Source organism: Eschrichtius robustus, chromosome 1, assembly GCF_028021215.1.
Source record: "Eschrichtius robustus isolate mEscRob2 chromosome 1, mEscRob2.pri, whole genome shotgun sequence".
NCBI classification, from domain to species: Eukaryota; Metazoa; Chordata; class Mammalia; order Artiodactyla; family Eschrichtiidae; genus Eschrichtius; species Eschrichtius robustus.
The window spans coordinates 82,382,179-82,400,077 of record NC_090824.1 but is presented as its reverse complement, the minus strand read 5'-3'; the positions used below and the strand labels follow the sequence as shown (position 1 = coordinate 82,400,077).

The window sequence follows — 17,899 nt, the reverse complement described above, 5'->3', positions numbered from 1 at the left end:
ATTAGAAATAACAAATCTTTAAGGAAAGAATAATATCAACATTAGAGGGTATTCTCTGAGTTTTGGAGGAAGGAATATGCAGGCAGACTCAAGCACTAAAGACAGTTTTGCGGGTCAGTTGTTAGGGTGCCACATTCAAGCTTGGGGCAGAATAGAACCACACTGCACCCCATTCGGAGCGACCAGGCAGCATGAATTTGTGTGAGGAATTTAAAGTCGTCAGAGGCTTGCTCTACCAAGGTCTCCCTGATAGCAGTACATCTGTTTTATTTCAAAGCTATTTCCTGCTTCTATATTCACTACCTAGGAAACGACCCTTTCTCAGAATTAGTAAGTATTTACTTACATAAAGACTAAAAATCTGTAGATATAAACATCATGTTTATCTGACATCAAAACAGGTTTTTACTATAGACTGGGTATGCATTTCAGATGTTTATGGTATTTCTAAGAGTAAGTGGATATAGAAAATATTTATAAATTCTGAGATATTTGTTGTCTGTTTCAAAGAGTTTTTTTAAACTTTACTTTTAAACTTTTAAAAATGCATCAGTGTCCTTTTATATCCACAGGGGTAGGTGAAATGTTGAACTGGAAGACTAATTCAGTAAGAAGTCATAGGAAATTAACTGTACAAATTACCTGAATTGGTGGATCTTCTGAGAGATTAATCATTAATCAATAATAAAAGATATTTATTTAAAAAAGAAAACTACCCACATGTCACTCCCATTTTTTGTTAGCTGAAAGCTGCGATACAGAGTAAAGGATTATGAAGGTGCAAACCTTGGAGATGTGGTAATTGGAGAGTCAGGAAAGCTGAGTTTTAGAGTTGATTTAATATTCCTGCTTTCATTTTTTCTTATAAAAAATAGAGATAATGTTACCAATCTCATGGGGCTATTTGATCAAATGATATACAAACATACTTAAGAAAGTTAAAGTGTCTGGACACGTGCAGTAACTCCAAGAACTATTTTCAGTTTGTTCTTACAAGTAAATAAATTAATAATATTAATTTGATTATTATGAGCAACAAACAATACAATTATACATAGAACTTAATAGACTGCTTGGCATTATTCTAAAATCACTAAAAATTTGGTATAGGATTTTGAAAATCATCAAGCCCAGGACATATAATAGATGTTTTGTTTTTAGAAAATCAAATTTCATATGAAGCATAAACAATTTAGTGTATTTCAGTCAAATTTCTATTCAGCACAAAGGCGGTAAGTTGTAATGGCTTCTCCATTTTTCCAAGCACAAAATGAAGATAACAGTGAAACAACATTAATGTAAAATTCAGAATTGAATAAAACCTCAGTATGTGTGAATAATAAATATTAAACCCCAGCATGGTCTTTTGAGCCTAGAACCAATAGACGATATTTGTCCGGTTGATTTAGCATGCACTGAAACAAAAAGCTGGAAACCGAAGAGCATCCATGGAAGAAAAGGTGCTAGGAAGGACCAAAAGGCCATGGATGAATTTTGCAGGCCCCCTCTTCACTGCATAAAATTGCTGTAGATGGTAATGGATTTGGGGAACAGAGCTAGGGTATGTACAGAGTTCTGGATTCTAACCTCCTCAAGGTACTTATTCTTGGACCTCCAGGTACTTTACTCATCCCCAGTCTTTTTTTTTTTTTTTTTAAGATTTTTTCTTTGATGTGGACCATTTTTAAAGTCTTTATTGAATTTGTTACAATATTGCTTCTGTTTTATGTTTTGGTTTTTTGGCCACAGAAACGTGTGGGATCTTAGCTCACCAACCAGGAATTGAACCCGCACCCCCTGCATTGGAAGGGGGAGTCTTTAACTACTGGACCGCCAGGGAAGTTCCTCAATCCCCCGTCTTGACGAAAGAAACTTAAATACTTATATTCATTGTATGGTTTTGTATTTCAATTCTTGTGTTTGAACAAAATTCAAATGTTCAAAGTTGCCCTATAAATCTTTTACAGAAGGTATTCTGGATCTACCTGGATACATTTCCGCAATGTGCAGGGAGTATGGTTTCTCTTCCGGCAAAAGGAATCTTACTTCATAGTTGGTGTGGAAGTTTAGAAGTAGCTCTCAGAACTAATATTCCTAGAGGTTTTCACGTGGTTTTGGTTTATCACTTTAACAAAAATTTCTATCTTGTATTAAATATCCCCATAGGTTTCCTGCTCAATGAAAAGGCTTCTGAAAGCACTCATGATTTGCCTAATCATTGCCATCATTAAAAGCTCTTAAGGCCTCTTCAACTTTTGTTTGTCTCTCCTATTGCCCCAGTGCCTCTTTTCTCTTCAAGCTAAAAGACTTCTAAAAAGCTGGAAGGTGGCAAAGTTGAAGGTGTGCTATTGAGAACGAAAGACAGAAATGGCGAGGCGATCTGGCACATTGTTTGGATAACTGCTTGAGAAAAGGTTAATTACTTACACAGGGGTCGATAGAGGAAGAGGGTCTCTGGGAGATGTGTATGTGGAATGCGTGGGCGGAAGGCCCCAGCATCCGAGTTGAGCTCTGGGGAGTCCTGGCCAGGCGACCTCCACCTGCTGGAGGAGGGACGGGGCGGGGCTAAGATGAGGAGGGAGGTGACGCACCAGCGACCCAGATCTCCCCGCTTCGCGCCCGACCCCCACCGAGGCCCAGACTGCAGCAGGCTCCTCCGGCTGCCGCTCGGTGAGTGCTGCGCTGAGGCCGGCTCGACCTCCTGACGCCCACCCAGACCAACGGGCTCTTCACGATCGGGAGTGGGGGAGGGCGTCGTGCTGAAATCCTTGAGCTGGAGGCTGGGGGCAGACAAAGGATGGGTGCGGGAATCGGAGGTTCGGCTCTAAATGAGAGGGAAAGAGTACCGAGGAAGGAGAAAAAATCAGAACGCTGTTGGCTGGGGGTGTAAATGAAACAAAGACATCCCGCATTCAGAGCGGAGGAGGGAAAGATGGAGATGGCCGGAGAGGCTGGTGTCTGCCTCTGGCCTTGTTCGTCAGATTTTGCAGGCTTTGCTGTCTCAGCTCTTTGTAGTACAGGGTTTTACATCTGAGTGGCTTTTTAAAAAGCCTTTCCTTTACAGAAGTAGATATTGGGGATTATGAATATTTCAGTTTCAGGGAAGAAATGCATGCCGCCACCACCTTCTCCCCACCCCCCACCCCCCAACCCCGCGCGCTCGCATAGAAGGATGGTCAAAAGAGGGTTTGCATGGCCACTGCCTGCAGTCTCCGCCCTAAGGTTCAGCAGCTGCAGAGGGAATTTGCGTGAATATTTGTTCTCTTGTTCTGCAGGCTTCTGGTTGCGTGGAAGCCAACATTCAGGACAGGTTGACTCCCCAGACTAGCTTTCTTCAGTCTCCTTCACCTGTTCTGTTTTCTCTCTCATCACCCTTCGATTCCCCAAATTCGAACCTCCGGAACAGTAAGGCAATATTGCCAACATAATAATAACAATCTGGGGGGCTCTGTGTCTGGCATTGTTTTCAGTCCTCTTACGTGTGCCCTCACACTTACCTCACAGTAACCCTATAAGACGGATGCTTTTCTCATCCCTTTTTGCAGAGAAGGAAGTTGAGGCATTTGCCCAAGTTTGCCCTGCTAGCATGTGGTGCAGCAAGCATCCTTCATCTTCCTTCCCAGAGTAGAGGGCAGGCCTGAGTTGTGTGTATTGATGTTCCCTTGTACCACTCCTAAGCTTTCTGTGCTTCTTTACCATTTGTGTCTTCCAACTCCTTCCCCTGAGCCTTTTCTTCACCAGCACTAGAAAAGTCAAGATGTCACTCTCCCTCTCCCTTTCTCAAAATTGAGGCAAATTTTTGTTGTTGTTTGTCTTTGTTTGTTTAAGGGAGGGAGAGAGTGGTGGGGTAGGTGTACGTAATGCAGAGCTTCCAGGGAGCTGTAAGGACAATAAAAAATGAGTCAGAAGTGCCATTATAGTCTATAGTCTTCCCAAGAATGTGAGGACAGAGGGAATTGGCTGCTATCTCAGACAGACTATTGTGTTTCTTTAATACCTTCTCACAGCTGATGTCCTGGCTAGGGTGGACACATAAGGCCTAAGCAAATCCTGAAGACTTTTTCATTGCAGTCCCTTCCTGGGCGGTCCTTGAATCACTCCCTGGAGTGATTACGTGATTGCATCATCGCAATTGCCAGTTGTGGCCGATCGATATATGTTTGGTCTTCTTTTCTGCAGGTTAACAATGGTTGCCAGGATGGTTTCTACCATGCTGTCTGGCCTAGTGTTTTGGCTGACATTTGGATGGACTCCAACAGCTGCTTACAGCCCGAGAACCCCTGACCGGGTCTCAGAAACAGATATCCAGAGGCTGCTCCTTGGTGTGATGGAGCAGCTGGGCATTGCCAGGCCACGGGTAGAGTATCCAGCTCACCAGGCCATGAACCTTGTGGGCCCACAGAGCATCGAAGGTATTTACTGTGTTCTGCCAGTTTGCAGTTCCCATTAGCAGTAAAATAATTAATGCATATTGAAGAAACTCTTACTTCCTCCTTCTGTTTTCCCTTTCTTCTTATGCTACACAGTATATAGATACGTACATACACGTGAGAATATCGGTCCTGTGAGAGCAGGGACCTTATCTAATTCACAGCCGTAGCCCTAGCATCTAGCACAAAATCTGGTACATTAATATTTAGTAAGTGAATGAAGGAGCATCTAGCATTATCCCTAAAAAAAGATTAGAACCCAGACCCCATGTCTTCTCCCAAAACTGATCTTTGGGAAATCGTGTCCCCAGCTGGCTGTCTCTCAGCCACTGCCAGCCAGTATTTGTAAAAGATCTTCAAAATATAGGACCTAAAGGATCTGATTTGATTCTTAGGGATGATGTCAGATAAACCCAAGGGAGCCAAAAGAGGTACTGATATTAAGAGTTTATGTCAATAACTTTAAAAAAAATTGTTTTTAATATAACAGATGTTAATTTAACTGCTTCAGGGTGGTAAGACCATTTCCCACCTGAATACTTCTAAGTTTCTGGCAATATGATTGTAATCCTTTTATTAGAAAGTGATACTTCTTTTGTTTAGTGATTTTCTTATAGAGAGAATTGGAATCTCGCTCTTATGAGATGGTGATGAGCAACTCTTAAGAGCAAGTGCCTTATTTCCATGCCTTGCTTTGTATCCCTCTGATTCTGAATGCTGTCTTTCTCCACCGAGGTGGAGCCCTAAAGCAGTAGCGTGGTTAATTTAGTCTGAACACAAAAGAGCACTTCAAGTGTTTGCCCACGGGAGTGGGTCCTAAGGAAAAACATGAATTCTTTCTCCGAGTTTTGTCAAAACACACACCCAGCAAATACTATTTCCTGTGCATTGATTTTGTATAATTTTGCCTGAGTCTATAATTTCCTAAAACAGCTATCTGCTTTGGGGGTCCTGGGAATGCCATGGATATTGTTGATATATGATTCTCATTTCTGTCTTGTTACCCATAGTTTTAAACCATTGAGTAAAACTAACTCTGTGGAGTTGTTGTCTATTTAGGCTGACATTTGATTTCAGGAATGGATTAACACAGATGATTTGAATCAGAAGCATGCAAATCTTGCACAGGGGCTTGAGGCAGAACAAATCAGACAGAGCTTCACGCCACCCCTTCTGAGGTGAATCTAAATCCTTTCCAGCATCTGCTGCCAACTCTGGCTTCAAGTACACCTACCCATTTCAGACCAGCTCTTTCAAGATAGTAAACATCTGCCCTTTTAACCAGTAAAAGTGCTTGATTAGTCACCCAGCTGTTGTCATGGAGACGGCTTTCCAGGTTTCCATTAATACTGGAGGCCTGATCATCTGTGTGGAAAAGAAACAGCAACTCCCTGGGCATCAACAGCCTATGTGTATCCAGAGCCTCCTTTCCTTCACTCAGTAGCCAGCTATTCAGTACCCGCTCTGTGCCGGCCACCGTGCAGGAGACTGAGGCAGCTCTGCCCTAAAAGATTCTCAGTCTGGGGGGTGGGAGCCGGGAGAGGTTATTACAGTGCATCACGGCCAGTGTTTTGATAGATGGACAGGCAAGCTGCTGCCATGGAAGTAAAGAACAGAGTAATTTATTCTGCTTGGGAGTGGATGGGGGTGTCTGTAAGGAAATGCTGTTTTGAAGAAGCAACATTTGACCTGGGTCTTGAAGTTTGAATAGGAATTCATCAGGGAATGTCAAGTGAAAAGGCATTGGAGGCGTGAAAGAGCATGGATTAGAACAATTCAGAATTAAAAACTCTGCTTTCATTATTACCCTTGGGGTAATGTGACGTCATAGCCATGCTGGGTCTCCTCTAACAGTGTCTGTGGAAGGGATGAATATCGGCTTGTGTTTTGGTTTCCTATGACCACACATTTAGCAGCTTAACACAATACCCATTGATCAGCTCACAGTGTCCTTTGGTCAGGAGTCAGGCATGGGTTAGCTGGGGCCTCTGCTCAGTCTCATCAGGCTGAAATCACAGTGCTGACAGGAGATGCAGTCTTGGCTGGAGCTTGGGGTCCTCTTCCAGACTCATCTAGGTTGTTGGCAGAATTCAGTTTTTTGCTGTTGTGGGATCAAGGTCCCCTTTCTCTTGCTGGCTGTCAGCAGGGTCCCTTTCAGCTCTCAGAGGCCACTCTCAGGTTGGTTGTAAGCCACTGACCCTCTCACAACATGGCAGCTTACTTCCTCAAATCCGGAGGGAGAATATCCCTTTAGTCTGCTAATCATAATACAATATAATTATAGGAGGGACTATCTCATTACTTTTGTCATTTATCAAGGGAGTGATAGCCCACAGGTCCTACCCACACTCAAAGGCAGAGGATTATGCAGGGCGTGTACACCGGTAGGTGGGAATATTGGGGGTCATCTTAGAATTCCGCCTATGACAGCTTGGGTGCAAGCTAACAGGGAAACAAAATAAGAAGCCTGGGATTTTTCCCTGTCCTGGACTTTGGCATTTAATTTATTGGGTGGTCTAATATTTTCTCATGTGAGTGTAGGATTGTTTCAACTCATCCGTTTATTTGCATTGTCTCTGCTGACATTCATTCATGCTAATTCCCAGGTGTCTGACAGATACATGGGGTATCTTCCATATCCCTTCAACATTTATTTTAGTATTTTGTTATGAAGGACCAAGTTAGAAAGTTTTTCTTTCTAATTTTTATAGAAACAATACGAGATATATATATATATATATATATATATATATATATATATATATATATACACATACATACATATATTGTGGTGTGAATTTTAATGCACATTTAACATAAACTGTTCCCAAAGATATCTGGATTTAACCGGCAGCTCCATCATTTATCAGTAGTGTGACCTTGAGTGAATTACTTCTTGAAGCTTCCATATAGCTTGGGGGTAGGATTTAAATTTATTCACCTGCAAGCAGATAATATTCCAGTTCAGAGAAACAAAAATAAAATTTTAGCATACTCCAACTATTCTACCGTGAAATCATTTCTAAAGGAATCATCATTGTCATTTTAGGTGACAATTACTGGACTCTTCAATTCTTTGCATGCAGGGCTGTTCATTGTCTAATAAGTGGCACATGGAAGACAATTTCCTCTTATTGTGTCTACTCTGATTAATTAATTGTATAATCCTTAGATTAATCTCACTATTGAAGATGTATATAAGCTCTCAAACATAACATTATAAACTCTCCTTTTAAAATAGGATGTAATATCAGTGTAAATTACTATTAGGTCACTGGGGTCATATATCCCACTAAAAAAATATTTCCTCCTTTGATCCCATATCCCTTCGAGTTACTCTACCAATTTTCTTCCACAGCAACCTTTCCACACATGCTAATGTACTTCCTCACCTCCTGTTCTCTCCTAGTCCATTGTAGTCCACTGTTCTCATCACTCATTTGTCAAGTCAACAAGCATTTTTGGAATGCCAGGCACTGTTTTAGGTACTGAAGAGATGAACATGAACCTGAAAGATTGGCAGGACAGGGGAGATAGAGTCATTACATAAAGAAATAAGTAAAATATGTAATAAGTCAAGTGGTCATAAGTGCTATAAAAATATAAAGCAGAAGAGGGGGATGGAGGAAACAAAATAGGGGCAGGGGACTCCTCACTGGGAAGCCAGGCAGAAATAAGAGTTGAGAGAGTCAGCTGTGTGATCCATGACCTTCCAGATGGAGAGGGCTGCAAATGCGAAAGCCATAAGGTTAGAGCAAGGAGGCTAGCGTGGCTGTAGCCCAGGACTCAGGAGCGCAGGAAGACATGAGACTGGGGTAAGGGCAGGAAGGGGAGGTGGGAGGTGGTGTGTGGGGACAGATCGTGTCACAGGGTCTTACAGTCCTACAGCGACTTTGGCTTTTTCTTTGAGCGTGTATCTGAGGCCATTGGAGACTTTGGACAGTGATGTGATCGGCCTTCCTTTGAAAAGGACCACTCCAACTGCTGTCTTGAAAATACTCTGTAGGGAGGGAGGACTGCAATGGGGGAGATGAGTTAGGAGACTAAGGTAATAATCCAGGTGAGGGGTGTACTAGCATGGCAGCTAGAGAAGTGGCGAGGCATGGTCGGAGGATGGGTATATTTGAAGTTGGAGCCAATAGGATTTGCCGGTGGGTTGGAGGTAGGAACTGAAAAACAGTGAGGAGCCAGGGATGATGCCAGAATATTGGCATGATATCCTGGAAAGGAACTTTCTTTGTTTTTTTTTTGTTTCTTATTTTTGGCTGCGTTGGGTCTTCGTTGCTGTGCGCGGGCTTTCTCTAGTTGCGGCGAGCGGGTGCTACTCTTCGTTGCGGTGTGCAGGCTTCTCATTGCGGTGGCTTCTCTTGTTGCAGAGCACGGGCTCTAGGCGCACGGGCTTCAGTAGTCCTGGTGTGTGGGCTCAGTAGTTGTGGCACGCAGGCTCAGTAGTTGTGGCTCGCGGGCTCTAGAGAACAGGCTCAGTAGTTGCGGCGCACGGGCTTAGTTGCTCTGCAGCATGTGGGATCTTCCTGGACCAGGGCTCGAACCTGTGTCCCCTGCATTGGCAGGCAGATTCTTAACCACTGCGCCACCAGGGAAGCCCTGCACGTGTTAATGTTGGATGCCTTTTAGGCTGTGCTTGTGAAGGCCAACAACTTCCTTGCCCGTTTCACCTGCACTCTGCCTTCATCCCTCCCAACCTCCCTGCGGCCCCACACCCACACCAGTGTCTTCCCTCCTCCAGGCTCTCACCTGTTCTTTCCACTCTGCGTACACCTGTCCTCCTCTGCAGGGCTCAGCTTCAAAGTCATCCGCTCAGAGAGGCCTACCCGGCTTCTCTGAGTAGCCCCCCCTTCTCTGCCACAGTGCCCTTTTGTTTTTTTAAAACTCTATAGCATTTTAAAAATTTATAATGAATGTTTGTTTCCTTGCTTATTTATTGTCTGTCTCCCCACTGGAATGGCAGTTCCATGAGGCAATATCTATTTTATTTACTGCTTTATACCCAGACACATAGTAGGCACTTGGTAAATATTTGAAGAATGAATGTATATTTGAATAAATATTTAAAAAGTAAGTATATCTGGCAGCAATAAGTATATAAATTCTATTTGACTTCTGGATCTTTTGAGACTTTATTCCTTTCAGTTCAAGGAAAATATTCCATTTCTGTTCTATGTTTTAAAAAATCTACCTAGAAGTTTTTGCCAGGAGCTCAGTGATAACGTGCTTGGCAAAAGGTCTATTTACTTTGACTATGACTGATCACCAGGGTGCAAGGTTTGAAACTTCTGTACATGGGCCTATTGAGAAATGGGAAAGGCTTTTTGCAGTTATGGAATGAAACCAGCAGGGGGCCAACTAGACTTGAGGCAATAGATAGAGGATTCCTGAAACCTGGTACCCAGCCTCCTGGTTGTTAAGTCACCGGTTGTTAAGCCAGCCTCCTGGTTGACCTGCTCTAAGTGGTCCCTGGGGAGGAAGCATTTGCCCAAAACATCCTAAGAGGTTGGAGGTTATTTTTCGCTTCTCCGTAGGTACCTTAAACATGACTTGGTAAGGAGCATCTTTCAAATGTGTAAATTCTTTCTTTTCTTTTTTCGAAACTTCATAAATAAATGTATTCCTTTAATTTACAATTGTAAAGATTTTTTATGATGTTATAAACATTGTGAGGATTAATCATACTTTGCCCCCAAATTAACTGATTTTACATAGCCTTGCATATAGTATAGAGAAAATAATCATGGAGTTTAAAAATTTGTATGAGAAACATCTTCTAGCATGAGAATTGCTAACCATTAAGTAATTAATGGAGAGTTGTGGTTTGTGCTCATCTTCTGTCTGGGGAAAAAGAGAGACTATTATTAAAGGATGGCCATCAAATGTGTAAATTCTTAACCCAAAGCAAAACAAAAATACAAAGTAAAGACAAACAGGCACCAACTTGTTTTATAGAGAAGAAAACACACTTTGATGGTAAGGAAAAGCCGGGTTGAGTCTTTTTTTTTTTTTTAAATACATCTTTATTGGAGTATAATTGCTTTACAATGGTGTGTTAGTTTCTGCTGTATCACAAAGTGAATCAGCTATACATATACATATATCCCCATATCCCCTCCCTCTTGAGCCTCCCTCCCACCCTCCCTATCCCACCCCTCTAAGGTGGTCACAGGTTGAGTCTTAACCATACTATTTACTAGCTGTGTGTGATCTCAGCGACTGTTCTGAAACCTGGTTTTCTCATAAAGTGGGGCTTCAGCCCGCTCTCACAAGTGGGTTCCGTTAGTAACTGAATGTAGACCTGCCTCCTCTCACTTTGTGGATATCAGGAACACGCTTCCAGTCTTTAATGGCTTTCCCTGATATTATTTTGGATGACTCACCCAGTTAGCAGTACAGTTCAGCTGCGTTTCAGTGCACCTTGTATGTCAGCAGTGCCCACCTCCCTCCAAGCTCAAAGTGGCTCATTGGTCCCTATGACATAGCTAAATGGCTACTGCTGTTATATTATCCCCAGAAACAAATAAAGCCACCAGCTGTCCAAGGGATTGATTCAGAGAGCCATTAGCTATGGGATAGAGATGCGTGGGAATCAGAAGTGGCTCTGCCAGCTGACACTAATGTTAGCTTTTGATGAATCCAACCAGAACACGTGCTTCAGTCTTCAGAATAGCAGCCTCAGGCAAAAGAGGGTCTCCTCAATACCACTGGTTCATTTTCCCCACCATTCTAGACCACATGATAACCCCAGATACCAAGCCACTGGGAAATTTATAAATACTGGCACTTGATGGATCCCGATTAAATTTAAACCAGTATTGCCAAACCTAAAAATACCAAAATTCCTTTTTATAACACTAAATTTTGGGCTTCATCTTTCTTATTTTAAAATAAAGAGAACCAAGATTATTTTCTTAATAAATATCAGGGGGAGAGTCTTTGTAAGATAAGGTCTATTTGAAGGGGCAGATCCTAAGGAGTCTCTACTTGGCCAACCTTTGGCCGCGTAAAGGAGCCGCAGTGCCTCCACTTGGCCACGGGGTGGCAATAGTTGCTTCCCATTTGAAGGTTGGAGGGAAGAGTGTTAACATTGAACTACCGACCTGGGCCTCTCAAAGTTTCAGGCTAGCCTCTCTCTGCATTTGGAGGAAGGGGTGGGGCTGACTCTTGACCCAGGTATCCTGACTAAAATCTCTTTCTAGGTTATCCTCATCCTGGGAGAGCCAATGAGAGCAATGGGCTTGAAGGGTTGTCTTTGAGTGGACCAGGGCCTCCAGTTTGGCCCATGTCCTTTGGGGTTCCATTGAGACCACCCTGAACTCAAATCCTTAAAATTTCCCTGGATGATTTCCAGTTTTTTGTCTTAGGCAATTGCACGGATAGTGATAAGAAATTGAAAAGGAATAGGGGAAGGTCTGGGTTTTTTTTCTGGTTGCGGGGGACAGGATAAGGAGATGAAAATGATGACTTTGTTGTGTTTAAGGTGCCCTGGGACATCCAGGTGCAGGTGTCCAGAAGGCACTCAGATGTATCTGACACAGGAGAGCTGTCTGGGTAAAGAAAGGGGTTTGGGAGTCATCCCCATATTAGTGGCAGCTGATGCCATAGAAATGGATGAGATTACCTGGGTGAGTATCAAGTAAGAAGAGCAGACACCTGAGAAAAGGCCCGGATGACTCAGTCTGCAGGGCCAGGTAGAAGGATCTGTGAAGGAAACCAAGAAAGATTGGGCATTAAGGAGGACCAGAAAGGTGCAGTGTAAACAAGGAAAGAGTGTTTCAGGAAGGGGCAGTGGTCACCTTTGTCAAAATCAGCAGAGAGGTTGTGTGAAATAAGGACCATTGGGTGTAAAGTGTACACTGAGTGTAGCAACACTGAAGTTCCCGGGGGTCTCTGGGCAGAACGGGTTCTGCGGAGTTAGTGGGGCCAGAAACCACAGTGCAGGAAACAGGAGAGAAGACACGATGTAAACATCTGTTCCAGAATGTCGGGTAGTGGGAAGAAAACTGAGTAACAGTTGTGGAAGGATGGGGGGCTGGTGATGTAGAGATGAGGAAGGTTTTTGTGTAGGTGGTCGTTTTAGAGATTTGAACTTGTTGAAGTGCTAATTGGCAAGACCCCATAGAGAGTTAAAGATGTGGGATGAAGAGCAGATGACTGAGGGGTGAACATTCCTGAGGAGGTGGGAGGAGATGAAACCGGGAGCGCAGATGGAGGCCTGGATTTAGGTCTTTCCTCAGCTGGGAAAAAAGGGAAGAGGCAGGAGTATGTCGGGATGCCGTGAAGTTCATGCTTGCCCCTCACAATTGCTTCCTTGATTCAGGCAAGGAGGGCAGGTACTCTTTGCCACATTTTACAGATGTGGAAGCAGAAGGTCAGAGAAGTGACTTGTCCAGGGATGCAGCTAGTATTTGAATGTGTTTCAGAGCCTGAGCTGGACCCTGGTGTACCCTTCTTCTGTTCTGTTCTGTCCAACAGAGCATGCTGCTGCTTACGCTAGTTGATTAATGGTGTGGTTGAGGACAGGCTTGATCTTGGACCAAACTGGGGAAATAGGTTTATCTTTAAGGATGATCCTTGTTCCTGGGCTCATTATTGATCTTTCTTTGAATTTGCTGCTCTATATAGAACGCCTGTGAATTGGCATTTATGATGAGGTGCTGCTTGCCTTCCTCACCAGACTGTAAGATCTGCAGGAGCAGACACAATGTCTGCCCTGCTTTTTGTATCTGCAGGGCCTAGAGAGGGCCAGGCACATAATAGATGCTCACAAAATATCTTTTGAAAGAACCTCTCACTGTATTTGCTCTTTGGAAACAACATTGACCTCTGAGATGCCAGCAGGTGAAACTAGTGTTAGATCAGTCAAGATCATCCAGCCTGTAACTATAGTTCGAGCATTTTATTTTATTTTTATTTTTTATTTCTTTGGTCGCACCACGCGGCTTGTGGGATCTTAGTTCCCCAGCCAGAGATTGAACCCCTGCCCTCTGCAGTGGACGCACGGGACCGCCAGGAAGTCCCTATTTCGAGCATTTTAACCCTAATAATTCAAAATTCACTGGTTCTTCTCCCACCTGCTCACGTAGGACCTCAGCTCCTGCAAAGTGCCCTAAACCCAGGTATGATTCTGACCACAGTGCTTTGGCCCCTACCAGGGAGCACTTACCCATGTTTCCCTTCTTCCTCTCCTTGTCCCCTTCAGCTGTGCACCACCTCATCCTCCAGACTCCCGCCACTGAGCTGTTACAACCTCAGGGAGCCTGTCGTGAAGTGTTGGGTGGCGAGGGCAGGGGGAGACCCGTCAGTGTACCTTGTGCCCCTAAACCCTGGAGAGTTTTAGGAAAACAGAGCTTTCCATTTTATTTCTCACTGTTCCCAGCAACACCCAGCCCCCCACCTTGCTCTCCATAGATCACAGGAGAGGTTGCACAGGGAGAGAAACCTAACTAGGCATCGGGCACCGTAGGGGTTAACAATCCCTCCCCCACCCTGCCCACTAACCACAAAGGCAGGACTTATCCCTGCCTCAGGGTCTGCCGGCCAGACTCCTCCCTCCTTCCTTTCGTTTGACCTTTTCCCCAGGAGGCATCTCAGTTCCTCATGCAAATAGCTTCTGGCTGGTGTCCTCCCAGACACAGCTGTCCTATCTGAAGCCCAGAGCAGGTTCAAGCTGGGACCTCGTCACCTGAGACTTGCCATCTGGAGACAGGGCACGGCAACAGCGGCGTTCTGAGTCACCACAGGACATGATTTCCACAGATAATGGACAAAGCAGATCACACACATATGGGAAATGGAATAGTGGTAACAAAATCTTATATAATACTTTATGGTTTGCAAAACTACTTTCCCAAACCCTGTCTCGTTTGATATAACCTTTCTAACAGTGACAAAAAAGTGTCAAGTTGCCCACAATCGCACAGCTTGAGCTTTTCGATCTAGTTGGCAAGCCAGCTGTGTTAGGTTTGACTGAATTTCTCCAACCAGCTGTCTTCCATCCCCGTAGACTTGGCTAATCCTGTGATATTTAGCTGAGAAGCTGTAATGATGCTGGAAGTCGTGGTAAACCACAGGCGGATTGGGGCAGATGGTGTTTCAGGGACGTGAAGCTTCAGAAAGCAAATTTTCCGACAAACTGCCCTCTTGCAACAAATTGGTGCAAATACCTTGGGCACCACGGTTCGTAAAGAAAGCTGTGGAAGCCAGCTGGGAGGGTTTAGCAGACCACAGCTTGGCACCACGATTAAAACTAAGTGTGACTTTTACCCGTGGTGTGCCATGGGACTGGAGTGGCAGAAGGGGCACGTGGTGTGGATGGTGTGGGAAGTGATCATCATGTGGCGTAGCAGGAAAAGCACCGAGGCTCGAAGCCCAGGGGTTTGAGTCCTGGCTCAGACCCGCCATTGTGGCACTAAGCAAGTCCCTTAAACTCTATGAAGTTTAGTTTCCCAGTCTGAAGATGGAGGTAAGCTACCCAGGCCATCTCCCAGGGTTGATATAGCAGTCAAGTTAAATCATACATATAAAAGCATTTGGGACAATATGAGATGTTACTCATATGGGAAGCATTGTCATGGTCATTACCTGTTTCATTCTACCATATATATTTCTAGGTGTAAATGGCTTCAGGGCTGAAAGGTGGTCACGTCTATGGTCATATCCTACGTTCCCTGTTCCCTGTGTCCTAGGCTTGGCCTGGGGAAACTGCCCACCATAGTTGCATGTTAGACTTTGGAGGAACCAGTACCCATCCCCCCCATCCCCCCACCCCCAGTCTTATGAAGTGCTCTAGCTAGTGTTGACCTTAGGAGTTAGGAACATGTGACTATAGTGAAGAGAGATGCTTCCTGAAAACCAGTAAATAGCAATTTTTCCATACCCAACCGTGCTCTGTTCTATTTCTTATCCTTATGGCTATACGTCCTGTGTTTGGCCATGACATGGGTTATAGAAACATCTTAAAAGTCAAGAAGACTGACTGTTTAGTCAGCTGCCGAGCCAAGAGCGAAGCATGCTCATGTGCATGTTAGGAGATGCTAGTGTGAGAATGGTGTGCAGATGCGTTGGAAAGCGTGTTCTCAGTCGCTTGAGAGCAGACCGTCCACGTGCTGGCGTGACTGGCAGGACATGCTCAGTATGCTTCCCCTGAGCCATGCATCCTATCAAAATATCATCTAACACATTTCCATTTTTATTGACTCCATAAGTAATTACTGAGTGCCTACCACATGCCACGAGCTGTAACCTTGTTACATTTTCAAACCAACCAACACACACCTAATTTTTTTACATAGGATCTTTGTGAAATAAGAGTCAGTCATTATCTTCTCTTAACCTGTTAGTAAAAGTTAAACTCCCACCCGAGGAATTGGGTAGTTTTCCTGAGGATCGGGGACAGAGCAGGACTGGACTGCCTTTCCCCTCACCCCATCCCCGGATGCATTTTCCATCGGTGCTCCAGAGGGGGAAGAATGAGAAAACACAACGCAAGATCAGGAATGATAAACTGTGTTTTCATACACCCCCTCGCTCCAGTGGCGTGGGTCAGTTAAATGGGTGTGGTACAGACGGGTATCCACGGAGCTGCGGGGGAGCGAACGGGCCGTGTTCTCTTACTGTGACTCTAGCAGCCTTTGTCTGAGGAGCTTGAAGTCTAGGTGAGGGAAAGGAACATAAAAATAGAAATGCACACTTTCCACACGCTGGGATAGGAGCTGAGAGTCCAGAATGTGGCTCTCGCAGTCACCACGACAGGAGCTCTGAGGCGAGGTAAGGCGTTGCCCTACGCACCCCACCCCACCCCCCAAAAAAACACACCGCAGGTCAGTTGAACTTGAGCCGGGCTTCCTTGAGGAAGGATCTTGCGGATCATGGGGCCTCAGGTTCAGGCAGGAGGAGGCGGGAAGAAATAGACATTTTATCCAGAATGTGTTGAGTGCAGGGTGGTTAGGGGTGGAGGGGAGGTGGCAGGAAAGCTGGTCACTTTGAGGGTTGTCACCGAGTTTTTCTACTTAACGGCATCCGGGGACAGGGGTACATGGTGCGTGTGGCTCTGCCTGTCCCCTTGTCTGCAGAGTGTCCTGCACCTCGTCTGCCTCCTTGCAGGTAAAAACGCTCCCCCGAGCCTGACCGGCAGCCGCGGCGGTGGTGGTTTTCGGTGGGAGGTGGGTGGGGTATTTCTTTGTGTCTCGGTCAGATACGTGCGCATTAGGCACCAACACCATCGGGATCTCGGGGGACGGAGGCGGGTGTTGCTTCCGTCACTCAGCGCGTGTGGACGTCAGAGAGAGAATCGAGGGAGTGTGCCTCCCGCCATGCTCAACACGGGCTGGATGGTCTGTGGACCGGCTCTTTCCTCTAGCCGCTCCACCTGTTCTGTGTTGGACACACTGGATCGTAAGCTCTCAGGGGGCCAGAGACTGACCCCTCCCAGCACTTCAGAGGACGCTGGTGCCCAGTGGGTGTGGCACAGCGTGCAGTGAGAACTTTGGCAGGGTGTTTGGCCTGAGAAAGGCAGAGTGATACTCCCCCAGGGCTGGAAACAACCAAGGTGACGGGCCCTTCCAGCAGGGATCGGGGCGCTACTGGCCATCTCCCCCGGTGGCCTGTCCGAGTTTATCTTTGCATGAGACAGATTGTGGCTGAGGAGACGGTCAGTCCAGTAGAATGGCCTGCCCTGTAGAGGCCCAGGGGACCTTCCTGGTCCGAGAGCTCAGCAGGCCTGTGTCGACAAGCCCGGCACGTTTTGGACGAGATGTGGGTGACTCACGTTTTCCACCTGAGCAGCGGGAGTGGATGGGCCTGCTGGGAGGAGCCCCTTTGCTGTAAACTACCGGAGGCGCCCGTCTCCTGAACTGAACCAGCGGGTCGCTTCTCCTGACTCTTGCTTGCCTGCCTTCTTCTTTTTTTAATCCTTCAGCAGATGATGGGAAGGACCACTTGTTGAGTTTGTCCAGACTCTGAATAGTCCTTGGTCGCTGGAGTGTGCAAAAATATGGCAACAGTGCAGGTGCTATTGCCTGAAAATGTTTCCAAAGGGATGGGAAAAAGAGCAGTTCTTCTGACGGTAAATGATGCATTATACAAATATCAGAAGGATTCTTTTTCTTCGCATGGGGTCAGTGAAGAGAATTTTTGGCAGTTGGTTCTCATTGAACTGGGTCTGTATACAGCACGCTGGAGCCAGGTCAGCGCCTCTGGCTCTTTTTTTACAGGCAGAGTTGTGGAGCCCAGGGGTCTGGGCTGTGCAAGACGTGCCTGCAGGCAGGGAGTGGTCAGCTCCTCCCAGCTCTCCAGATCCAGGCCTGGAGCAGAGTAAGTGATCGGTACCTGGTACCCACGCAACTCTCTCTGCAGCCCACCTACCCACCCAGGCCTCCCCACCCTGCTTCAGTGCCTTCATCTGTGGTCCAAGACGGGTCGGATCTCATCCCTCACCCCCAGTTACAGCACCGAGGAGA

The 17,899-nt window shown here is 45.5% G+C and overlaps 1 protein-coding gene across 2 annotated transcripts in view; it reads left to right on the top strand.

Moving 5' to 3' along the window:
• Window positions 1-2,588: 2,588 nt before the first annotated feature.
• SCG5 (secretogranin V) overlaps window positions 2,589-17,899 on the top strand; it is a 53,509-nt gene continuing 38,198 nt past the window's right edge. For both annotated transcript variants that reach the window (XM_068548845.1, XM_068548839.1), the window contains exons 1-2: window positions 2,589-2,670; window positions 4,180-4,412. In XM_068548845.1, coding sequence (XP_068404946.1) covers window positions 4,187-4,412 — 226 coding nt within the window. In that variant the 5' untranslated portion in view covers window positions 2,589-2,670; window positions 4,180-4,186. The remainder of the gene's footprint in view (window positions 2,671-4,179; window positions 4,413-17,899) is intronic.